The sequence below is a fragment of the Anticarsia gemmatalis genome, chromosome 15 (assembly GCF_050436995.1).
Source record: "Anticarsia gemmatalis isolate Benzon Research Colony breed Stoneville strain chromosome 15, ilAntGemm2 primary, whole genome shotgun sequence".
Lineage (NCBI taxonomy): Eukaryota > Metazoa > Arthropoda > Insecta > Lepidoptera > Erebidae > Anticarsia > Anticarsia gemmatalis.
The window spans coordinates 1,203,862-1,229,690 of NC_134759.1; the positions used below are offsets into that span (position 1 = coordinate 1,203,862).

Consider the following 25,829-nt stretch of genomic DNA (forward strand, 5'->3'; position numbering starts at 1 on the left):
CTTATGACAAAATGCATCTTAGCATTTTTCTCTATAAATAATGCATTAAGATTAAAGAACAAATTTAAAATTCGGGGGAACTTTTCTTTTTCCTTGCACTGGCGTTGCATAAACTTCCACTGTTTTTGTATATAGCCCATAATGAAACTATGTAATTTTTGTGATAAACATATTTATAAATTCAAAACTGGGACTAAAACGTCTTTTGTATCTCTGCTAATATCCAGCACATTAGGTTTTTTACACTGATTAGGAGTTGATATAAAACATCTAATCTAATTGGACTATATTATAAGTTTCGGCTGCCTCAGTGTTCTGGGCGGGAGTTTATTCGACTGGTGATCACAAGACCCCGTATTCGATTTCCAAGTAGGGCTAAAGGGCTATAAGTCTTTTCTAATTTACTTTAGAATATTTCTCAACTATACACCGGAATTTGGTAACGTGCACGGTATATGGCTATATGGCCTATATGCAAAAATAGGGTGGTGGCAAAACGTGGGTGTATCATTCACTTCTGCTTCCACCTTTGGGTAAAAGAAGCGTGATGTTACAAACGTATGATTTTGATTTATAAATAATTGAACTGAAGTACATAAATTGCTATTTTTAAAAGAAATATGTAGTAGATATAAATAACAACATAACTCGCGTTACGTAATCTCGACTGTAATCCAATGAAGATCCTCTTAGGTGGATTAAAAGTCAGACGCTTATTTCTGGCTTCTATGTCAAGTGTCTACAAAACGGGTAATTTGAGTTGATCATACTGACGTAAGTAGTTTACTTATAATAAAATAAGTATAAGTTATACTTGAAATTAATAATAGTATTTCTTTTTGCTATACTTAAACCGGAAAAGATCCATATTCATTCAAAACAATGTTCTTTAGGTAACCACTTAATTGTTAGTAAGATTTTTAGGAAATCTGCATTATTATAATCAATTTAGTAAGTGAAGTTGTGAATAAAAAGTTATGTTACACAGAGTAAAATGGTGTATAACAAAAATAAAATCAATTTTAAAACGACCATAAAACAAGCAACAATATTTTCAAACTTAAAATCCTACTGAATGTTATTCTCTACCGAATTGAATAAATATCTACTTATATAGGTAACAGAAGATATAACGATAAACAATGTAGCTAACTATTTATAAGTAGATACAGTGACTTGCATTTATAAGGACAATGACTTATCTGGTGAAAGTATTTTTTACAATGTATTTTAAATACTAAGTGCGTCATTGAGTCTATTGTTTTTGTACCTAATTAGTTTAGAGTGACACATGACGAGAGCGATTCTCGGTGTCCTCTTAAAAGATAATCGACTACGGCGGCTAGTTTCAGAGCAAGATCATAACTTTAATTTACCGTACCAGTAAAGAAAAAAATGTCATCGGTTTATGCAAAATTCAAAGATGATTCTCAAAGATGATTCTCAAAGTTGGAGTTTTTGAACATTATCCAGTTCGCGAATCACTAGTGAAACATAAATATACAATTCAGGAATCCCCTGTTAACTCACAAAAGGAATTTAATGCTTCTACAGCGAGGTTTACTGGTATTTATTGTTAGGCTAAATAAAAAAAAAAAAATTAAGCTTGTACCCCAATACATGCACTCACGTGCCTCTACAGGTCCGCGGATTACACGTTAAGAAACATAGGACAAAACAGAAATTAGGCCATAATCTATCTACTGATGGCTTTTTCGTCAGAGAAATCCATGTACAGCAATGCGACAGTCTTCGTTACTGCACAACGCAATAAAAGATAATTCCAATACAATTTCTATCCGGCTAACGCGATTGCCGGCTCCAGATGCACATTTCTTTTCCCAAATCAGTTTAGATAGCAAACGTTATTCCGACTGTTTGCCGATCACGTAAAACAGATATTCGCACCTGAGCTTCCAGCCACAGCGGTAAATTCCTTGAATTCTAAAATACAAATTTTATTTTGATGTTTTCTCCAGCAATCTGGTTTAAAATGGAAGATTTTATTTTCTTTTCCAGTTTAATAATACAGTTTTTGTATACTGGTTATAATTCGTATTAAATGTCGGTTCAGTAGATACGTTGTTAATAAACTAATTCTCCTTGATAAATGGACGGTAACAAAAAAAGAAGCAACATCTGATTGGAAATCCCGGGAAGATGCTGTTTTAGGGCACTGGACCAGGCTAAAATGGACAAAAAGGAATGTGTGTATGTCATATAAATATAAAATGAAATAGGCTGTTTCATGTTTGACATTTAATAATGTTCCATTGATAAAGATTTACCACAAATACCACAATAATGCCCGGTTTCTGAGGCATATTTAGCGGTAGCTCATCGATTCATATGTCATGTTTATATGAGCTTAAACGCTATTGAATAAATAAACTACCGCTAAATGTGGGTACCTCAGGAACCGGGATAAATACGCTATTTACTACTCAATATAATAAAAACCTCATTCTATCCCAGTACATAAAAAATCCTTTCGTTTAAGCTAAGATATAAAATATTTTCCCTGCAACATGATTCCACCCACTTATCCGACGTCAGATTATGTTAATGGACAAGTGAAATGCATTCCCGCGATAGAGTATTCTGATTTTGTAAGCACTGCACCATAATGCTGTTGAATATTTTCTGCAGATATCATTAAACTTAAGTGAACTTATTTTAAAATGCATTTTATTTTATAAAATACAGAGAAATGTCACGATAAGTGGCTTATCGCTTAGTTTAATAGAGACTGGAAAAAATATTTTACCTTTTTCAATTTACTAATACTTGAAGTAATCAGGTAATAACTGAAAAGTTTTAGTTCTAAATGTTGAGACTAAGTTTCAGAGTCTAGATAAAAAAATAATTAGGTTTAATTTTTATCTAGACTCTTTGATAGAGTTAGACTTTTTATTAGTAGCTGCTACATACAGTACTAAATAGCTACCTACTTAAATATCTACAAGCTACTTAATTACACAATTATTGTACCTAGTTAATATAACAATGAATGGTGGTTTTTGCCTTCATTAAATATTAACTTACATGGTAGGCTCTTGGATTTTATTTATGCGTTTATACTTTTCATTAATATTAGCTGTTCCTAAATAAAATAACTACTTTTGTTGTAAAAAATCTACATCTAAATATTAATAAGGTTTTACGAATTTGGTAGAATTTATAAAATCGGACTTACAATAATTACAATCAATATGACGTTTTGTAAATTGGTAACACCGCTGACAGCCAGCTTTCCGTCAGCGTAGTATTTTCTACAAAATATCGAAATTATAGCTCGTAAATTAACTTAATAAAACTTTTACATTGTGTATTTTTATATAAAAGTATTCATTAATACGTTTATTTAGTGAATGAGGCTTCTAGTGTGGAAAAGTGGACGTGAATGTTCGGACTCCATTACAATGAAAGATGTCGTATTATTGGTATGTGTACAGCCGAACAAAACGAAAGTGACTAGTTGACCGTGTATTCTACAGTGCTTATTGAAACATTCGATTGGCACTAAAATGGCGCAGACAGTGAGAAAGGCTGTTGAGGGCAGATACCCGTCCTGTTACGTACCAAGTAGGATAAAAGAGAGACGAGCGAAGGCAAGGGCATTGAGGTAAATATTGCTTGATTGTGGCTATTGACTTTTCATAAAACGCCAGGTGCTGCAAATTTATACGTCTTCTTATTTTTCCATACTTTTTTATGTCACTACGTATGCCAGCACGTAAATAAACCACCACAGATTACGATAAAATCGTGTTGTTTTTTTTTCATGGACTGAGGCTAAGGACCTGATGTTGGCATGCGTTATTTATAAGTAGGTCTTATTTGTTCTGGCTGTAATGACAGGATGTGTGTGTACATGGGAATTAGCACAATTTCACTTTGTTATTTACCAGTCAATTACTTGAAACTGACTCCTTGAGTGTTGTTTAGTTCCAATTACAATTTTTTTTGTTATTTACATTGAAAGTTAGGCAAGATTATTGCAACAGACATATGTGGAGTCACATACACATATCAATAGAACTGCAACATTGTATTCTTTCTCTATATGTAAATTTTCATATTGAATAAACATCACAAATATCTTTATTCTCCAGACTTGAACAGCAAAGGAAACCGGATAAGCCTGAAGACTTTGTATGCTACTCGGACAGTGACAGTGAAGAGGAGACTCCGACACAACAACACAAAATACTGTCCACATCATACAACTTTGTTGATTATGTCCGATCAAGAGAAATGCAGACCACCGAGGTATAAACATTCTATTTAATATTAATTTCAGAAATATAAGACCTTTGTCTGCCAAATGTGCTAATTTCACTAGAAAACCTCTCAGTAATAATAATATCATAATTTTAAAACATTTGTGTGTTCATATGGATGTTTGTTAATGAATCGTACCAAAACTACTGTAATTTTATTAAAATATGATATGCTGGTTTAAAACCTAAATTAGCACAGTCATAGAAAACCTGTTGCCTCGGGAATTCATTGCACTCATTTGAAGTTGCGGGCAAAATCTAATGGATTTTGCAAAACAATATTGTGATCCAATTGGGATTGCATTAATGCAAGTAGTTGGAACATAATTAGTAAATTGACTCATAAAAATTTTGGGATTTCAAAATGAATCAATGAAAAGTTTTGAATTAATGTTGTAAGTATTGTAAATTATTATGACTAAAAATGTTGTTTGACCTATAGTAACCTTTTAAATGCAACAAACACTAAAATTAACAGGAAATGCAATTAAGCTTAATTCAACTTGCAGTTTTGTAAACAGGATACTTAATGACCATGTTATGAAGAATAACATATTTAATTACTAGCCATTTGCTATAAAACACCAAAAAATTAACATCACAGGTTTTGTATTGTCATTTCAATTAAATTAATGATATTGATCTGATAACTCAGCTTCATCCGGTGAGATTGGAATCTAACTCCAATATAGTTGTAAGAAAAGTTAGGACGGTGTATAACTTAGTAAACAATTTTGGAATGTATGAATTATCTTCAGTTTAAATGAGATTTAAGTGCATGTCCAAAATAAGTAACCATAGCAAACAGGCAACCATTCAGTGCATAAATCTGCAGGTGAATCAGATACAGCCTGGTGACCAACAGATAGATGCCAGATTCTTGTAATAGAAACCCATTATTACCGTTTTGTTAAAGGACTGTAAAAAAACATGCATCAAGTTCTTTTTATATGCAGTTTAAAATATAATTAGTTTAATTTTATATTATATGAGAGGTCACTGGCTTTAGATAATAAAGCATCCTGTCATATTTGTAATTTTTTAATCACAAAAAAATATAATATCTATAGTTTTCATGTGGGCAAGTCCATTTTTTAATGGTAATAGTGACTAACTACAGAATGTAAATCCTTCTGATATGACTATCAGAAGGATTTACATTCTGTAGGTATTGTATACAGATTATAACTTATTTTCTGCTTAGTCACTATTACCATTAAAAAATGGACTTGCCCACATGAAAACTATGAACTAGATGCGAAAGTTTGTGAAGATGATTGTATATATATATATACTAGCTGACCCGCGCAACTTCGCTTGCGTCACCTAAGAGAATGGGTCAAAATTTTCCCCGTTTTTGTAACATTTTTCGTTGCTACTCCGCTCCTAATGACCGTAGCGTGATGTTATATAGCCTATAGCCTTCCTCGATAAATGGGCTATCTAACACTGAAAGAATTGTTTCAAATCGGACCAGTAGTTCCTGAGATTAGCGCGTTCAAACAAACAAACAAACTCTTCAGCTTTATTATATTAGTATAGATAGATATATTATGTTTGTTTGTTACTATTTCAAGAAAAAACTACTGGACGGATTTATAGAAATTTAGTACACTGATAGCTTAAAGCCTGATTAACACATACAATACATTTTGCCCTAGGAAATCTTCTTACTCAGACAAAGCCACATGCAGAAGCTAATTCATATAATTAAAAAATCATCTTGCAGACCTTCAACCTACTACATGATCTGTTTATCAGTAGTTCCAAAACATATATAATCTTATCACGTTAGTTTATTCTGTAGATGCCCTTGAGGTATCTAGAGGGTGGTGTTTCATTAAAAACACAGATTATCATTGTTTATAGCTCTTATGTACATAGTGTTAAAGTTCACTTTGTAGTTAGTTGAATGTGGCCCTCATAGCCAGTTGCGCTCACTAGTCGATAATCGATCAGTGGGTTAAGCAACGCTTGGCGCGGTTCCACAGATGGGTGACCGCATAGTGGTATTTATACTGGGCGTCTCCGTGCTTCTGGTTATTTTCAATTAAGATAACAATCTTTAAGCCATGTCAAAGTCCTTTCGGATGGCTTGAATATTGAAGATTGAGAGAGTAAAAAGTTCCTATTTTGTTGTTCATCGATGCACACACTTTGCATAGTTCATTGACCGTACAAAACTGATATAAAAGCATGTTATAAATAAACTAGCTGACCCGCGCAACTTCGCTTGCGTCACATAAGAGAGAATGGGTCAAATTTTTCCCCGTTTTTGTAACATTTTTTACTGGTACTCTGCTCCTACTGGTCGTAGCGTGATGATATATAACCTATAACCTTCCTCGATAAATGGGCTATCTAACACTGAAATATTTTTTCAAATCGGACCAGTAGTTTCTGAGATTAGCGCGTTCAAACAAACAAACAAACAAACTCTTCAGCTTTATAATATTAGTATAGATTCTATTTATCATTAAAAGTCTTAATGTTAGAGTTGGTAATTTCTTTAAGCAAGTAATTTTTTTAGAAACGAGAGAAAGAAAGTAATGTTCACCAAAACATTTTTTTCATATTTTATCAGAAAGTCCCAAAAATGTAGCATTGGCGCAAACACTATAATCAGTGCGTCAATACAATCATGTTTCAAACAGCTGACTGAAAAGAAAGGTTTTTATACAAGATAGTAAAATGTAATGATAACAGTGATAATCTTACTTCCTTTTGTACAAAATAGTATGAAGCAGATAAAACTATTTGTACGAGTATTTTTATTTATAGTGTTACAGATTTGTGTAGGAAATTCTTGTTTAATCTGTAGATCTTGTAAAAATAACCTTAAGATAATGAAGATGGTTAGGGAAAAGAGTTCGTCTTAGAAAATAAAATGTCCCGAAAATGTTTTTTTTTGTGATAGATTTCTAAATGAGTATGAAAACTCGTGGCTTCTTGAAATTGGTTTATTACTTTAAACAAATCTGCTTGATTCCTTTAGATTGTCATTTCGAAAATTGTATCAATTGTTTTAGAGATAATACCCTACAAATAAACATCTTCATTTTGCATTCTAATAAGAAACACAAAAGTTATTGTCAAATACTTTTTGCATAGCTGAAGATTTTTACTTAGCCAAAGAAAAGCCAAGAGTTTGTTTTATCATGTGCCAGTTGCGCTCACCATGATGCATTATAATGGGTCTATGGATGGGTAACCGCATAATGGTATTTGAACTAAGAATCTCCATACTTCGGCGGGCAACGTAAAACGTCGATGCCGGTTGTTATAAATTAAGATAACAGTCGTTAGGTCATCTTAAAGGATTTTAGGTGGCTCTGAGGCGCTCGTAGCCAGTTGCGTTCACCGGTCTGTAAACGATCTATGGGTTATGCAACCATTGGCGTGGTCATTCTATAGATGAGTGACCGCATAGTGTCATTTGAACTGAGCGTCTCCGTGGTTCGTAAGGCATGAAAAAGTTGGTCCCGGTTGTTGTTAATTAAATTAACAGTCTTTAAGCCACGTCAAAGGCCTTCGGGCGGCTTGAACAACTTTGACATTAGGTTGATCATTAACATAACGATAAAATAACAAATGTTTTAATTATCTATTAATTTGTACTTAATTGTATATTTGTTTCAGCCCCGCTCGGTGGACCCATCATACGCGACGCGTCACATGCTCACTCACGACATGTTCAGAGAGACGGCCGTGAACCTCGGCAACATGAACAAGGTGTTCTGTTCACAATGGCTCTCGGACAGACAGGTTGTGTTCGGCACTAAGTGTAATAAGGTAAGCCACCTCGTATAATTGCGCTTTACATCAATTGGTTTTATGTATAATAGAACTGCATTTGTGGAGCGGTATATGTGACCGTCTCGCGCAGAGGTCTCGAGCCCGAATCCCTGGTTAGACTTAATAGTTATTTCTGGGTTTTTCTGTTAATAGTTTGTCAATAAACGCGGAAAACTAACTAAATTTTAAAAAAATATACTTAGTTAATTTTCCGTAAGAGTAAGATTACAAATCAATTGTTATCAATACTTTTTGAATATTTTTTGGTGACTTAACCATAATATATGGTGTACAAGTGCGGTATATTATGTTAAGTTCGTGAGAATAAGGTCATATATGTGTCGCGTAGTTGATGGTGTACGACGTGCGGCGGCGCACGCTGGACGCCATCCCCACGCTGCGGCCGCGCGCGCCCTGGGCCGGCGCCGACCAGCAGACCGGCATCCACGCGCTGCAGATCAACCCCTCCAGGTATTACACCACTTACTACCTACCTGCAACTGTCCCACTGCTGGCCTCTCGCCCTGAATAAAGGTTGGACGGGATAAATAATTTATTTTGTAGAATACGTAATACCAGTTTCAAAAGCTTGTGACGAAAGTACATTTTCATTCCTTCACTTTTCAACATCAACTTTACTTTCATTAAAGTTTGTCGGATTTCGTACGGACAAAAAAGGTTTTTGAACAACAAGCGCGTATACGCACGTGTACGATACGAAGTGAGTATGTACTTTAACAAAAAAATATCGTAAAAGTAAAAGGTTTAACTTAAAATGTTTCCTTTCAGAACATTACTAGCGACGGGTGCGAGAAATTCATGTGAACTAGCCATATATAGTCTACCAACATTGGACCCCGTTTGTGTAGGAGAAGCACATAAAGACTGGGTGAGAAATCATTATTAATTGCTATTTATTTATTTTTGTTTTTAAACCAATCCTCCAACGATAACCACTAAATCAAAGTTTTTTTTAACAGAACTGACAGTTAATTTAGTTAGGTAGCGTTTAGTAGTTAGGTAACGGACTTATGAAGAGATTGCCAAGAAAACATGTCAAATCGCTTTATTCTAAGCACTGGCTGAGTTTTTATATAAGGGATTTTTCTGTAAACAAAACTGACTTGTTGTATGCCTCTTTTTACTTGTCGTTGCCTCTTGATGTATTTACAAAAGTTTATAGTTAGGTTACATTAAATAATGGTGATTATAATTCTGTTGTGTATATCTATCTAATCACCCTAGTACAGGGGTTCCCAACCTTTTCTTAGTCAGGGACCACTTTTATATTATTGTTGTTAGCAGGGACCACTATGTAAGTATATTAAAAATAAAGAGTTATAATCATTCTGAAAATTATAAATTTTAAAATCATTCGCGGACCATGTTTTGACTTTTTGACGTCCGCGGACCAACGGTTGGAAACCACTGCTCTAGGATCATTATTCCTCATATGCGTCGTCGATAATGCTCTGAGTAAAATTTTGTTTAAGAATAATGTTTATTGTATTGTATGTTTGTACATAGATCCTGGACCTATGTTGGCTGGACGACGAGTTCGTGGTGACGGGGTCGCGCGACTCCAAGCTGGCGCTGTGGCGCGCGCCCGCCGCGCCGCCCAGGCAGACCATGCACCACTATGTGGCGCCGCTCGTCGTGAAGGAGTGCCGGTCCGGTATGTGCCACTCTTATATATACTGCTTATATTCTGCACCTGTATTTACTGAAAGTGTTTTTACAGTAAAATAAGCATGATTTTATACATAATAGATTGTGGCCCAGAAATTGGATTATTCCCGGTGGCCACCCACATAATACTTACATAAACATTCTCAATGTCCACGCTTGCTGAAATTGCGTGTAAATAATTATCACAAAATTAATTAAGTAGGTAGTTTAATCATATTATCAACATCTTTTACTTTACATTACAAATAATTATCACAGTAGGTAATAATCATAGTCACAGAAAATATCTTTACATCCTCATCCTTTCGAAATACAACTGTATTTACCAAACCTAGTGTACTATGTATGCGTGCGTACTTGTGCGTGTGCGCAAACTTAAGTACCAAACAGCCTTCGTCATGTTTACATACTTTCATAATTTAAGGTTGCGTTAATAATTTAACAACACAAGTGTATATGCACGCAAGCGTACGAGCGTGCGTAAACGTGTACGTACGGCATCTTAAACAATTTACAAAAAATTAACAACCGTACTAACAACTAACTACTAGAAATCTCTTTGCTTATAACTACTTTCGGACATAATGTAGTTTAACTAACAAATAAACTCTATTTTTTTACTAAACAGGTCAGAAAGTACGAGCGCTAACATTCAACCAGCGGTGGCGCGAGATAGCGGCGCTGACGCTGAACGGTTACATCCACGTGTTCAACGCGGAGACCTTCAGACAAACACTGTCCAGGAAACTACCCTCGTGTCAGGACCTCGTCTGTCTCGCTACACAGGTAGGTTTTAAATAAATGTTCTGTACTACTATAGTCTGTAGACTGCCTTTATGGAACGGTCGGTAGTGTATACGCCTGCTGATCATAAGGTCTCGGGTTAGTTTCCCGGGTCGGACAAAGTCTATTAATAATTTAATTAAAATATTTCTCAATAATAGTCCGGAGTATCTTACCCGGTAAATGACTATAGGATATTACATGGGACTGACATTATTAATGTATTTCATAAGCCTTTTGGTGTAACAGATGTAATATAAAGTATATATCAACGTGTGTATACGTACTCTACTACTCATCCATACTAATATTATAAATGCGAAAGTAACTGTGTCTGTCTGTCTGTCTGTCTGTCTGCTACTCAATCACGCCCAAACTACCGAACCAATTTAGATGAAATTTGGTATGGAGATAGTTTGATACCCGAGAAAGGACATAGGCTACTTTTTACCCCGGGAAAATGACGCATTTCCCGGGAAAATTCAGGTTTCGCCACCGAAGTCGCGAATAATCAATATTATAATGACATGGAATTAACAAGATTCCGTTGTCATGGCAACAGTTTTAATGGCGGATATGCTTTAGCGCGAGTTATATGAGATATAAATGATTTTGAGAATATTTTTCGTGAAAAAATAAGCATATTTTATATCATCACGCTACGACCAATAGGAGCAGAGTAACAGTAAAAAGTGTTACAAAAACGTGGAAAATTCTGACCCATTCCCTTTTATGTGACGCAAGCGAAGTTGCGCGGGTCAGCTAGTAAGAGTATAAAAACAAACGTAAAGACTTAGCAAATGCCAACAACCACAAATGTTCAAATTCAACTTAACTAACTTAATTTTGCGCTTGCTTACGTTTTGGACGCAAGACTTAACCACTTCCTCATACCGGAAGCAAATCCTCCAGTACTACTGATACTAATTGAGTTTAAATGTTTTTTTTTTGTATTGTCCAGGAGAGCGGCGTATACGCAATAGGTTGTAAGTCGTACACGTTGTTGCTGGACTGTCGCACGCTGCAGTCCGTCAAGAAGATCACGTCGCGGTACAACGGCTGCGGGATACGATCCGCCAGCTTCAGGGGGAACATGCTCACTATTGGCACTGGACTCGGTAAGTACATTATAATCCATACTAATATTATAAATGCGAAACTAACTCTGTCTGTCTGTCTGTCTGTCTGTCTGTCTGTCTGTCTGTCTGTCTGTCTGTCTGTCTGTCTGTCTGTCTGTCTGACTGTTACTCAATCACGCCTAAACTACTGAACCAATTTGCATGCAATTTGGTATGGAAATATTTTGATACCTGAGAGAGGACATAGGCTACTTTTCACCCCGGGAAAATGACGCATTCCCATGGGAAAATTCAGGTGGCGGACGAAGTCGCGGGTAAAAGCTAGTTTTGTATATCATGGTAAAGGACGTCAAACTACGTCATAACCATTATTTTATGTGCGAACGAGAGAGTCAGATAAAATGATTTCATTCTCTGTATTCTCTTCATTATTCATGGATTCAACCAATTATAGGAATTATTATGGCCAAATACTAAAACGCTACTCAATTTTAAAATAGTGCTCCCATGTATTATCACAGCTGATTCTGAAATACACATTAATATAAGCATGAATAAAAATGAGAGATATCCGTGCAGCTAAAGTGCTGATTATTAAATTGAGTAATGCTTAAAAAATATGTGCAGTTCAGTCTCCACGACTCGGTACTACCGTATGTCAAGATTTGAACATTTAAAATGTAGAGGTATCGTGAAAATAGTTCTTACGGCGCCCGCTAGAAGCGCTGGTCAGATTTTCGTACAAAATTTTTCGATAGCCGATAGTAGTCACCAATCTTTCCACAGATTGAGCTCTGTTAAGTTTTTATAAACAAATGCAGGTTGCCAGGTAGTTTATTAATTGATGTATTATTTCCAGGTTTGCTAATGTTCTACGACCTGCGCGCGGGGAAGTATCTGGAGAGCAACATACACTCCACGAAGACGGTCACCTTGAAGGCTTCCAGAGGCTATGTAGTGAGTTTTCATATACCCCTAGTATATTCCTCATGCTTGTCTTGCTTTTGTAGACATGTACTACTATTCATTCAACTTGTGTCCATACATTAGAATCCCGATTATCCGAACATTCGATTATCCGGACTCGCGTTACGGCTGTAGGTCGACGAGTTTAAAGTCTCAGACTGTTAACTTCTGGACAAATCTTGTTTGAATTGACTACAAAATCGGTTATCCGGATTTTCGATTATCCGAATTGCCACTGGTTGTAATAGATTATAATCGGGATTCTACTGTACGTAAAAAAAAATCTATATCGGGTTTGTTGCCACTCCTATTTCAGTGCTTTTGTCAACATATTTATCAGTATTTTCTAGTTCACGAGCTGCTTTTTAACTTGCATATCCTGTTGCAGTTTTTTTTCTTATTTCTATGTACATATATAAATCATACCACGCCTTTCTTCCAAAGGGTTGGACTGAGACTAAAGAACGCCATTTGGTACAATTCTTACAAACTTTCCTTGTTTCATTCACATCCATACGTGTTGTCATACAGGATCGTCAGTTACGAGTTGTAATAATAACTTTTATACTAGCAATTCTCTATCAAATGATATATCACACTGGTCTTAGTTTACACAAAAATCGTTCCCAAACTGTACCACAGAAAATAATAATAATTTATCTGCCAGTTCCCGGACGAGGAGGCGGACGGGTTCAACCAGGTGAAGCACGTGCCGGCCATCTACACGCACTGCTACGACGACAGCGGCACGCGCATCTTCACGGCGGGCGGCCCGCTGCCCGCGCCGCTCATCGGCAACTACGCGGGCCTGTGGCAGTAGCGGCCGCTCGTAGCACGCGGCCACCCGCCCGCGCTCTACGGGAGCTACGCCGCCATATGGCTGTGAACTGTGGACTGTGTTGTGTTGTGTGCGTGCACGTGTAGCTAAAGTGTCTTAAATAAATAAAAATTGTGTTACAAGTATCTTAGATAAATGAAGATTCTTCAAATAGTTTAGGTAGTGGAGCATTTTTAAACAGGATTTGTGGGGTATGGTTTATTTTGGTACTTTTACCAAATATAAATGGTCGGCCAATAATCAAATTCGACCTTAATTCAATAAAATTTCAAGATTTTAGTTTCTAGTATCAAATACCGAACTTTAGGGTCGCTGTATGACCAAAATTCGACCAAAATTTTATATTATTTTTTAATAAACTTTTACTATTTCTTGATAAAATCGAAGACTTCCAAAGCTACACAGTCAATTTGCTTTTATTTAACCAGTAATTTATATATAAAATGTTTTAGTTGCATGCGTATACGTGCACGCACACATACAGTGAAGTGAAGTGACGTCATAGCCAGAATAGTGCGAGTTCCCAAAGACCATATACTTTGTACAAGTGTATTAGATTTTATGAAACTTTCGCGTTGCATTATTTATAATATGAAATAGGAATAAACACAGTCATTTATTTACCTATCTTCACCCAACAGGTATAATACTAAAAACTATATTTTTAATAAAAAAAAAACTCTAATTGTTAGGTGTTGAAAATATAGTTTTGCTTTCATAGTCAAATCTACTAATTTAGAGGGTTTAATACAAGCTTATAGTACCCATTTTAATGGCGTCTGGGGTGCCTTAATTAACACATAATATTATGTTGTGTGTGGGTCTAGATGCTGAAATAGTTTGATAAATAAATGATTGATTGTGTAAATTCTTATTTCATATTATAGTACCGTAATATTACTAATAAAGTAGCCAAATGATTATATCATTTGTTGCTACGCAAACATGCGAAATTATGTCGGATTTAACTTGAAATTCAATCTTAAAACTTGGATTTACAGTTCAAATTTGTACATCGAAATTATATTCAATGCAAGTCCAAATTGATCACATATACACATTCTTACCAATAAATGTTGTGTGAGCTTTTATTAGTTATATAGTGTTACTAGCTTTTACCCGCGACTTGGGTCACGTGGTTTGTGACGCAGATGCCTATATCATAACATCTACCTGCATACCAAATTTAGGCCCAATCCCTTCAATAGTTTGGGCTGTAAGTTGATAGATCACTATGTCAGTCAGTCACCTTTGAGTTATAGATATTTAGATGTCTTTTTCACTGATATATAGTTTCAAAATTGATTGAAAGTGAAAAAACAGTGATAAATAATATAATCAGAGCTTACACAATGTTTATTATTAAGAAAGTTAATACCTATATAAAGTTGAATTTCAATTATTCGTCATAATTTCATCAGTTTGTTGTCCCAAGTCAGTCCATGTAAATATTAGTAATCCATTATATTTAATTATAATATTGGTCAAGTTCTAAATTAATTAAAGTTTTCTACGATAATTATAAAAACGAATCGACATAGTCATACCATTTTGATTAAAAGAAAATGGTATCATGTAAATATACAGATGAAAACATTGTAAAGTGCAGGTTTTTAAAAATAGTTGATTAAGGATGTTACCATATAATTTAATTGACGATAATATAGATGGTGTTCTAATCGTCTTAATAATAAACGTCGTATGACCTCTGATTAGTTATACAGTCTCACTGGGTGCAGCTGAATACCAGTGTTTTACATGGAGCAACTGACCCCCACAACCCAGTTACCTGGGATATAACGCGATAGCCTTCAGTAAGACTAGTTGTCTGACTTTCAAGCTTCTGACTACTGTTAACGACTGTCAAAGATCTTCGAAAATGACAGCCAAGACCCACAATTTAACGTTCCTTCCGAAACACGGTGGAAATCACTATGTATAAGATGGTCACCCATCCACAAATCAACATCAGAGATCGATCCGCGCGGCTATTTTTAACTAAGCCACACAGTTTCGAAATTGATTGAAAGTGACAAAACTGTATAACTAATCAGAACTTATACAGCATATCAGTAAGACTGTAGAAGTAATTAATTACAACAATTGGTCAATCTAAAGTCATTTAATTAGTATGGTAACACCCTAATGCATGTTTCTTCCGAGTATAGAATGTAAGCATGCAAAAAGTACCATGTAATTTATGCATGCTCACATTCTCTCCCTTAAACTACCCCTAAATATGTTATGGGGTTTCTCAATGTTGTATTTGGATGTACTATGTGGCTATCAACATAATTACATAGGGTAAATTTTATTCTAAAGGACACTGAAAATGAAATATAGTATAACAATTCTGGAACAGTTGCCTTAATGCATGAATTAACTATAAACACTTCTTTTGCTTCAATCACATTCATAAATAAATATCTATTCATATCTACAGACACTAGGCTTCATAATTAAACCCATTACTGTCCCACTGCTGGGCAGGTGTCTTCTCCCATAAAGAAAGGACCATTGGACTTAGGGTCCAAAATAGGAGCCAAATGTGGGTTAGCTAAAACCTCCCACAAAATTTTGGGCAATCTATAGCCTAAATTGTCAATAATATTGTACATTACTACATACAGTGGGCGACAGCCCCCTAGAGACCGCTGAAGCTTTTTGTGAGAGAGGGTAGTGAATCCAAGGATAAAGAATTTATATGAATATCAAATATAAGAGGGGTGCTGAATTGATGTTTTTTTGGAAAAGGGTGGTAGTCCTAAAAGTTAAGAAACCCAGGATATAGTGCAGTTTTATTGATTATCTAGGGGCAGCTTAAAAATGGATGCTCTGCAAGTTAATAGAGTGTGAGAATGAGTAGAAACAGATGTCAAAAAAGTATGGAAAGAATCAGTGTTAATGTGTGGATAGTTATTTGTCTGCCACTCTCAATGTCTGTAGATATGAATAGAACATAAATAGTTACCATTTTAATATTCGATTATGTAAATTTGATACCACTGGTGATGTACTCCAAGTTCCGATACCATAACGAAAGGTGCAATTCGTGTCGTTTGTAAATATATATAGATGTTTTTTTTCTACTAGATTATTATAGAATTTTGCATGTACTTTTAAAGGGAAATGGAATCTGTTAATATGTATTTAATAAAGGAATACGCATGAATACAAAACTAGTTATGATGGTGGTTCTGATTTTATATTTGGTGAAAAAAGTAGACTAAATATTTGATTCTGGGACTTTAGTTTTCTTCATACTCCATGTAGGCGCCCATAGCCAGTTGGGCCACCGGTCGGTAAACGATCTGTGGGTTAAGCAAACATTGGCGCGGTCATTTCATAGATGGGGACCGTAGTGGTTTTTAAACTGAGCGTCTCCGTGCTTCGGAAGGCACTTAAAAAGTCAGTCCTAGTTGTCTTCGATGATAACAGTCGTTAAGCCACGTGAAAGGCCTTCGGGCGGCTTGAACAACTTTGACACTAGGTTGACCACTAACCATACGTTAATAGTACTTTTTTCCACTTCTTTTTTTTAACTTAATTTACAGAAAATTGAACTGACAATAGGTAGATTTACCTATTTATATTATGCATGAGAAAGAATGTTTGTCTGTCTTTCATGTCCAAACGGCTTAACTGGCTACAAATTTTAAACCAAAAAGAATCATGTCCATAAGTTGGTCTAATAACAAGATGTGTTGTTCCCTTAATAAATGCATGAAATGTAAATTTGGTGTGTAATGCGAAAGTTACGTGTTTCAATACATTTTAGATTATAAATAGCAAATTTTAATGTTAAATAATAATTTAAGAAGTTTCTTGCTATTTACGCAGATGCTAAAACTCGTACAAAGAAATTTTATTATTATAAATTAGTTTGGTTTTAACTTTTATTTTAGAGATTATTATTGTATTCTAAAAACATGTAACTATATCATTTTAAAAGCTTTTATATTTCTGCCTACCCTCATGGGAAAGGGCACTGATTTTATGCATGTATGTAAAACATTTAGGTAATAAGTTTCATATCTTCGTAAATAGCAAGAAATGTCTAGAATATATAAATATTTGGAATTGTGCAGACCGCAAATTTAGCAATAATAATGATGTATAAATTGCGAAATTATTCGAGATAATATTGTGGTGTTTCTGTGTGCAATAGTATCTAATGCGTTACGATTAGTTGTACGCAATAGACGTGAGGAAAACTAGGATTTGTATGCGTATCACGTATCTCAGTTAACAACTATTTTAAAATGCACTATGTTGTACATTGTTTTCTCCCTTAGATTGTAGTGATTAACACGCTACGTCAAAGCAGCAATGTATTGCATAATGATAAGCCTGCTGTATGCGTTTCTCAGTTGACAACTAGTGTACCGTAAAACGGGGTGAATAGAATTCGCGGGGTGAATAGAAAAAAAATCAGGAAAGTTTTCAAGGCCAATATTTGAGTACTCCTCGTTGAAGAATTTTGTTCAAATTTGAAATGATTACACGTCGATATTACTTCTCTGCGGTGTCATAATTGTTTAAATGTTTAAATTGATATTTATACCCAAAAAATTGCTTCAAAGTCAACCGTCCTCGAATGCCTTAATGGTCCATACAATTTTTTCAAAACTTTGTATTTAAAGTGGGATTTATTTTCTAATGAGTTGTTTAAAGTGTTTATCTCTTTAGGTGTTTATTAATCTATAAAGATACAATATTGTTAATTGAACAAACGTTTTTAAACACAGTTTTTCCATTCACCCCTTTGGTCGTTTCGATTCACCCCTATCGCCGGGTGAATAGAAATTGACCATTTTTTTAATGAAATATCGTAAAACTATGCATATTTTTGGACAAATATGGTTTTAACTCTTTCTTCAAGGCGCCGGACATGATATAAAATAACCCGACAATAAAAATAACAAGTTATTCGCAACAAATTTTTAGGACGAAGTTGAAAATCGTTTCTATTCACCCCGTTTTACGGTACGTATTGTTGGTCATAATTCAGTACATTGCTGCTTTGACGTAACATGTTAAACAACAATCTATAGAGGAAACAATGTACAGTAACTCGATTATCTACCACTATCGACTACCAACCGGCTAGTCATCGAGAAATTTTGTATGAAAATCTGATCAGCGCCTCGAACAGGCGTCGTAGGAACTATTTTGACAGTGCAATACAAATGTCAAACTTTCGATACTCGACAGTACCGACTGTCGAGAGTCGTGCTACAGCATAGTGGCTTTCAAAAGTTGTCAGCTGAGATACGTGATAGATTGGTAAGTCGCTAACGACCAATGAAAAGTTAAGTTATGGTTTTCAAACTAATGTGTTAAATGCTACAACTAAATCGTAACAAACAGTTCACTTCAGGAGACAGTATATTTCTTTTAACTTGACGGTATACCAAAATCATCTTAGATTTCGCTAGACAACTGACTTTAGTCTAATGCCGTTATACTTCCATAACGTAGGTTCTTTACTTTTGTTTCCTGTTGTGAACTTACGTGTGTATATACAAAATTTATTATAAATTGTTGAGGTACTGCCAACATTATTTGTTGCAAATGTCTAAATGGATAGGGATAAGGCTTGACTTCCTCTTACGCTGTCGTCAGTCGTGGCTATAAAGCCCTTTGTATACGCAAGTCTTGAAGACTTACTTAAATACATCAGCCATGCATGCACCCAATATAAAATGTTTTACGGGACATTACAGAGTAACACTGACTTGCATGGCTGATGTATCTAATATATATGATCAACGTCAGCGCAGAAAGGAAGTAAGCCTTAGGCAGTTATCACGTCGACTGTCGTGGGTTCCATTCCCACGCGTTACAAATGCTTGTCTGATCCACTAATAATTGTCTCGGGTCTGGTTGTACTTTGTGTCCGTTGTTTGTATGTTTGTAAAAGTGCCCGCAACAACTTTACTGGTGGAGTTGAAACAAAATTGTATTTTAAATATTTGCAATAGATAATTAAAACCTTAGTTTACATCGGTATTGGGTTAAGAGTTTAACTTATGGTCGAGAGTAGTGGATAAGTCAGTTCGCGTCAATGCCGCATTACCTCAATAATGATGCTAAACGAAACGGGACCACTTCTTGTAAGAAAATAGAAGTCTACCTTTCTCAAAACTTATGTAAAAAGTACATAAGTTTGATCCTATTTCTAAAAGTAATTTCATTGTATTTATTACCAGTACAGTGCATTTGTTTGTCCAAGTGCAATAGCTAATGATACGACGATAGAAGCTAACTGATTTGAATTGAAGAATATCAGCTTACTATCTCAGCCTATCATCGTCAAATTATGCGAGCAGAGCCGTAGTAATAAGCTATAGTAATAAACAAATGAAGCTCAAAATGAGTCTAAATTTATATTTTTATCAATAAGTAGTCCCGTTTATACGTTTGCATTGTTTAACGTATTCATAGTGAATACCTCATATTAAGCCGTGTCCAGACGAATGCAATGTACGTACTATATAGTCTAACATGTTATATAGCACTATGTATATAGCATATTACGCTATACAGTGTACATATCATAAGATCAAGTATCTTCCTTTTGTTACCTAAATTTTCATTCTGCTGCTCTTACCCCCGGTTTCTGAGATCCATTTAGGGGTAGTTTATCTATTCAAACTCATGTTTATATCAACTTAAACGCTATTGAAAAGATAAACTACCGCTAAATGTACCTCAGTAACCGGGGATTAGTCCGACAACTTAGTAGAAACTTGTATGCAAGGTTCGCGGCTGGGGGATGAATACAAAATTTTAAATTTAAACCATCTGTAGCCGCGAGGTTTGTAAAAGGTGGCCTAACATATAGCTAGTTACTTTATTTTAGAAGTAAACTGGATTTGAAATCATAATCTAGATAAATTGTGCATGCTAAGTCTAACTTAAATTGTCGGACTTTCGTCCACACTTTTTAATTTAGGTACGTAACATTACAATCGTCTAGACACTGCTTTTAAGGGTTGACTATGAATTATAATTTGTACTAATCTAGTGTAATATTCGTAAATTTAGCTTGTAAATTAGAGGCACAGTGGTGTCCATGTTTTTACATATTATTTCTTACTAAAATAATCCATTTTAAGTGGAAATTGTGACAAGTAAAAGACTTGAATATGCTGTATGTGTTTTCTTTTAAATGTTTCTTTCACTACTTCTGTGAACAAAACTCATATACCCATAATAAATTTAACCCATTAATGTCGCACTGCTGGGCAAGGGTCTCCTGTAGTGAGGAAGGGGTAGAAAAGTCATTGGTGTGTTGCCTCAGGTTCGAATTTGCAAGCGTGAGAGGTACCAACTTATACCACTCGGCTATCACTGCTCTATATACCCATAAAGGACTTTTTAACGTAATTAAGTTCATTATAAAGAGCTTAGCATTTTGCTGGTCACTGACATTTCTGCAAGCAGTGTAGTTTATACCTACGTGACACAAAGGTCATTGTTTGCCAGTTAACTATTTATGCCACATGAGTCATAATAATATGTATGTAGCATGACGAATACACAAACAAAAATAGCTAAATACTAAAAAATACTACAAATTGTACTTAAAAATGCATAATTTTATTCATATAAAAAGCGAATGCAATTAATTAAGGCCACATACGCAAATAAATAAATATATCTGATTATTTAGGTGTTCGAATGTCACACAGTCACTGCTTTGAAGGCGGGACCCATCCTATTGGGAGCGGAGTGCCTTCGCTGCTTATGTACTGGTCCCATTGCGACCTGAAAAAAAGCTACTGATTAACAATAAGATTTTTTATATTTTCCATGTAAAGGTAACCTTTTGCAATGCTAAAAGTTTAGATTTTTAAATAAGCACTCTAATAATATAAAGTATGTAAGTCTATGAAATACTTCAGAGCACTCTAAATAGGGCTTAAAAACTCTGGGACTATAGTCCTAAGATGTGTAAAGATTTACACAATAATAATAAAATAATATGTGTGTATGTTTTTATTTATGAAACAGTTTTCAAAATGGATAAGTTGTGATGATTCATCATTAAAGATAATACTTTTTTAATTTGATAATACAAATATCTAAGGCTTACATTGATAGTGACAAAATGTACTAATTTTAACCAGAAGTGATGACATTATTATAAATAAATTTAACCTATTAACCTTTAAGTACCGACGTGTGGTCTGACAGACACTTTCGTAGGTCAGAAAGTCTAATTACATAGGTTATCGAATACCTATCCCCCCGTGCTTCTCTCTACCCCTCAGTAAGTCGCCCGGCAGCGTTCGTGGAGAGTTGCTGTGTCGGCGCTTGCGGTTCCGGTGAGCTATGGCTTTTATAAGATCGCGAGTGGTCTGTCAGACCACTCGTCTGTACTTGTGTAACTTTTTTTGAATATGACTTTTGTCAGATAATATAGGTTTTTTCTTATATTTACAGTTGCTTATAAAAAAAGATAAGCCAGGTACTTCGGGTATAAAACGAGCAACCACTAGCGCAAATAAAACTGTTCCTCCCATGAAGAAAACTTACAAGTACAAGGCCTCAAAATAAAGACCATGAAGAAATTTTAACGGAATGGCTATATGAGAGTTTAGAATCCCACTGTGATGAAATTGACCCGAATTTTGTTGCCTTGGAAAGTGACTATAATTCTGTCACATCTGTTCTTCAAAACTAAAGAAAGAACGTAAGAAACATGTGTGCCTAAAATGCAGCAAACCTGTTTGCAAAGAGTGTTTGTAAACTTTGATGGTTCCTACCATTTGGTGCCTTGTGATTTACAAGAAAATTGTCTTTAACCTATAATATTATTATTTTTTTGCTTATGTGATTATTTATCTTTGAGAAAAAAGGACATTTAAAATGTTTTTATAGTTTGTTGAAATATAATAATTAGTAAAATAAAAGTAACGTTTTTCGTCCAAAGAATTTGAGACTGTAATTTAGTTGTTAAATTATTAATTATAAATGGTTGTACTACTATTTTTTTTTTCATTAATTCAATAACTAAATACATATAGAATTCCTAGAAATATTTATTTACATATAATATTAATAAACATAAAAGATTTCTTTATTAAAGCTCTGGTGGTCTAGCAGACCTCACGTCGGTACTTAAGAAACTAAAATAGCACATCGGTACTTAAAGGTTAATGTCCTACTAATGGGGGAGGGTTTCTTCCCTCGCCCGAGGGATTAGGTCTTGAGGCTATCACACTGACCAAGTGCAGGTTGGGTCAATGAGCAAAATTTAAAATGTACCTGACAGCTAGAAACTCGTCAACATCTCCGTTAAAGTCCACTTGTGGTAACGTTCCACCAAACAATGCTTCCCTCCATTCATCCAGATTGCTTGCAACCTCTCTCTCTGTTACTTTAGTTAATGAGTCCAACTGTACAGTGTCTTGTTTGAGTTTAGCACGAAGCTGAGCTTCTTCGGTTTCATAAGATGATAGCTTTTGAGTCCACAGGGATTTTAGTTTGTCTGTAAATTCAAAGGAATTGGTTACTTTTAATATAATATAACAATACTACAGTCATCACAAACATGCAATAACACTATTGCTTATGCATTGTTACATTCATATTACATATACATTTGCAAAGCCCTGTAAGTAAAGAATCATAGTGGAGTATCTAATTAAAGACTTGTAGTCTCTAAATGTATTAAAAATATAGATTATAGTAATTCTTTTACTACTCCTTCAAGTTCAATGGTACAAATTATGGTAGCCAGTATTAATAGTACCAGTTCAAAATTTATTTTTAGTAGTCAAGCATGCCTATTTTAAAACCTAACACAAATACTCTAAGCAAGTAGGAGTTCCTTCATCGTAAGCAGCAATCATTCTTAAACTATTTAACATAACAATAATACCATTAAAATAAAAACAACTTACCCATACTAGCATAAAAGGCAGCAGTTTCACTCTCAGAAACAGTCTCTCCCCTGCCTTTGGCGGTGTTCTGGCGAGCTTTACGTAGCTTCACTAAGGCTTCTAGTTTCACTATACACTTCTTAGCGTCATGCTTCTTACGTAACACCTCTCTTAGCACCATGTCCGCTTCCAGCTTGGCCTCTTGTTCCTAAAATAGATATAGGCATTAGAATCAAGACATATTGGTCTACCTTAAGATCATAAATGCATAAATAATATCAAGCCTGGTAAAACTGCAGGTGTGAGAACACTGAATCCATAGCCAAAATATGTAAATTCAGCTCAGAAGTTTGGTAACATTTCTATTATTGTGTTAAATATTAAAATCTGAAACAAAAATAAATGACATATATTTACCTGCTGAGCTTTAATAATCTCATCTTTTATCTTCTGCAAGTTCTCATCAATCTTTCTAGATCTTTCTTCTAATTCCTTTCTCTTCTCTTCTTTATCCCTTTTGTTCTCTGTTCTAACTCTTTTCATGCGCAACCTCTTTGCACTTCTCTTAGCTAATAACTTATGCAACACATCAAAATATGGACCCTTGATATGTGCTAGTGTTTTATTAATTAAAGCCTTGTTTCCTTCAATGTCTTTCATTTGTGAACTCCATTCTTCATCAGAGAGTGTACCAACATTTTCAGTAAGATGTTTTTCTTTTGCCTTTATGTCATTCAATGCAGCTAACATTTCAGCCAGTTGTTCACGCGCTTCTGATATAGACATAGGTTTGACAACATCTCTTTTTAAAGGTCTGTCAGGAATGTTATTTTCAAATCTTTTTACAAACTCCTGATCAGGCTTCTCAGTCGAAGGAATTGGAGGAATGAAAAATGGTGGTGGCACAGGGGGTGGTGGTACAAAATTTTCTTGCAAATTACTTTGGAATGTAGAATTCCCGCGAAACTTATAAAAATTAGGATTATACATGATTATTACAAAATATTAAAGTAGTTAAAAAATTAAAGGGTTTATTATGAAGCGTTTTCGGGTAGCTGCGGCTCGGCGTCTTTTAATACTTGTTCCGCAGTGATATAGTCCTCGTGTTCCTTCAGATCCTGCTCGGTTTCCAACGTTGACTTGAGGTCGGCGTACGCTTTAACCAGTCTGCAATAACATTACGTATTATGAGTCAAAAGTCGTATTCACACGCGTGTAACAACCTCGACAAAGAGTGCAAACAACAGATCAATACGAATATTAAAATGACTCATCGCGTCATAATCATTAGATACACAGTGATGCATACAAAAAACCAATGCCGCGTGAAGCAAACCTAACCTATCGGAACATCTGTGTTTTTACCTTCAAATAACTGTGTATTTTCACTACAAAGGCCTAGAAAATGGTTATAAATAGCTAGTTAAGGGTTCAAATACTAGTTTTATAAGTAAACTCACCGTCTTTGACAGTCAGGGACCATCATAAGCGACTCCTGCAAAACCTCCTCCTGCTTTCGAATGTTGTGTTCGTCTTGGCCCTCGTCCTTATACTTCTGTATTCTATTCTTCTGTTGTTCGGCCTCCTTCTCATACACAACCTTCTCCTTAGCTATGCGCTTAACAACGCCGGTTTTAATTTTAATTTGACGAATCCTAGGATCTGCCATTGTTGTAGAATATCGCTTTTGTTTTTTTACGTCAAACACGCAAATGACGCAAATGTCAAGTGTCTCAAAATGACAAGCTCTTTATACCTGCTTAAAACATGGATGTATTATCAACAGTAATAATGTAGTCCGTAAGATAGTTGTGGTAGATATTTTATGACTCAAAAATACTCAGTAATTTTTTAGTCAGCAAGCTGTTATCAAACCGTAAATAGACGATGAAATATATTATGCTGTAGCCACATAATGCTTATAGTATTATCAATGATAAAGAAAATAAGTAGATCCTATATAAAGTAAATCATGTCATGTTTTAGATTGGCTTTTGAAATAAAGTGTAAAATTGTACATGACTAAAAACAAACTCATTTACCAAAATAATATGCCAGGTCCACGCACTACTTGATCATTGTTTATTTAGGATTCTGACTAGAGATGGAACGCTATGAATTGAGTTACAGGTCAAGACGTTTTGTGATGTTTAACATTTTATATTTTATGCATTTATCATTGTAAGAAAAAATGCATTTTGATTTCATGACAATCATGACCAACATTAGTGACGAAAGCGCGTGACACTGGTAAAAAATATTATTATGAAGATTCGATGACAATTTATTTATAAATGCAATCTATCTAGTCATCGCTTCCTATTTTAAAGATTAGTATAGTGAACACAATAAACAAAATACTCAATAGCGTTATTATCTTATCATGTATTATCTGATAACCACTCGCGAATTGCTACCTCGCCTCATCTTGTAATACTGTAAAAATATATTGGTGGTCATACATAATCTTGTAGCCATAACATAGATACAGGATGTTTATTTT

General features: G+C 34.9%; 3 protein-coding genes across 3 annotated transcripts; 1 reads left to right on the forward strand and 2 right to left on the reverse strand.

Moving 5' to 3' along the window:
* Positions 1–3,245: 3,245 nt before the first annotated feature.
* Positions 3,246–20,582, forward strand: DCAF12 (DDB1 and CUL4 associated factor 12-like protein). The gene is made up of 10 exons (XM_076123309.1): positions 3,246–3,625; positions 4,116–4,272; positions 7,923–8,075; positions 8,428–8,549; positions 8,868–8,967; positions 9,606–9,753; positions 10,396–10,553; positions 11,512–11,668; positions 12,489–12,586; positions 13,263–20,582. The coding sequence occupies exons 1-10, from the start codon at positions 3,528–3,530 to the stop codon at positions 13,413–13,415; spliced, it is 1,344 nt and encodes a 447-aa protein (XP_075979424.1). The 5' UTR covers positions 3,246–3,527; the 3' UTR covers positions 13,416–20,582.
* Positions 20,583–21,016: 434 nt separating this feature from the next.
* Positions 21,017–24,316, reverse strand: LOC142979042 (uncharacterized). The gene is made up of 4 exons (XM_076123799.1): positions 23,744–24,316; positions 23,348–23,534; positions 22,710–22,932; positions 21,017–21,206 (listed from the first exon to the last, which is right to left on the reverse strand). The coding sequence occupies exons 1-4, from the start codon at positions 24,314–24,316 to the stop codon at positions 21,131–21,133; spliced, it is 1,059 nt and encodes a 352-aa protein (XP_075979914.1). The 3' UTR covers positions 21,017–21,130.
* Positions 24,317–24,337: 21 nt separating this feature from the next.
* Tbca (Tubulin binding cofactor A) lies at positions 24,338–25,056 on the reverse strand. The gene is made up of 2 exons (XM_076123800.1): positions 24,787–25,056; positions 24,338–24,493 (listed from the first exon to the last, which is right to left on the reverse strand). The coding sequence occupies exons 1-2, from the start codon at positions 24,993–24,995 to the stop codon at positions 24,361–24,363; spliced, it is 342 nt and encodes a 113-aa protein (XP_075979915.1). The 5' UTR covers positions 24,996–25,056; the 3' UTR covers positions 24,338–24,360.
* Between the last annotated feature and the right edge of the window lie 773 nt (positions 25,057–25,829).

Coding starts and splice junctions, on each gene's coding strand:
- Tbca (XM_076123800.1), bottom strand. CDS start 24,995: ATGGCAGATCCTAGGATTCGTCAAATTAAAATTAAAACCGGCGTTGTT. Junction 24,494..24,786: donor GTCCCTGACTGTCAAAGACG/GTGAGTTTACTT, acceptor ATGTTATTGCAG/ACTGGTTAAAGCGTACGCCG.
- DCAF12 (XM_076123309.1), top strand. CDS start 3,528: ATGGCGCAGACAGTGAGAAAGGCTGTTGAGGGCAGATACCCGTCCTGT. Junction 4,273..7,922: donor GAGAAATGCAGACCACCGAG/GTATAAACATTC, acceptor TATTTGTTTCAG/CCCCGCTCGGTGGACCCATC. Junction 12,587..13,262: donor AGGCTTCCAGAGGCTATGTA/GTGAGTTTTCAT, acceptor TTTATCTGCCAG/TTCCCGGACGAGGAGGCGGA.
- LOC142979042 (XM_076123799.1), bottom strand. CDS start 24,316: ATGTATAATCCTAATTTTTATAAGTTTCGCGGGAATTCTACATTCCAA. Junction 23,535..23,743: donor AGATTATTAAAGCTCAGCAG/GTAAATATATGT, acceptor TATCTATTTTAG/GAACAAGAGGCCAAGCTGGA. Junction 21,207..22,709: donor GACGAGTTTCTAGCTGTCAG/GTACATTTTAAA, acceptor GCTTTTTTTCAG/GTCGCAATGGGACCAGTACA.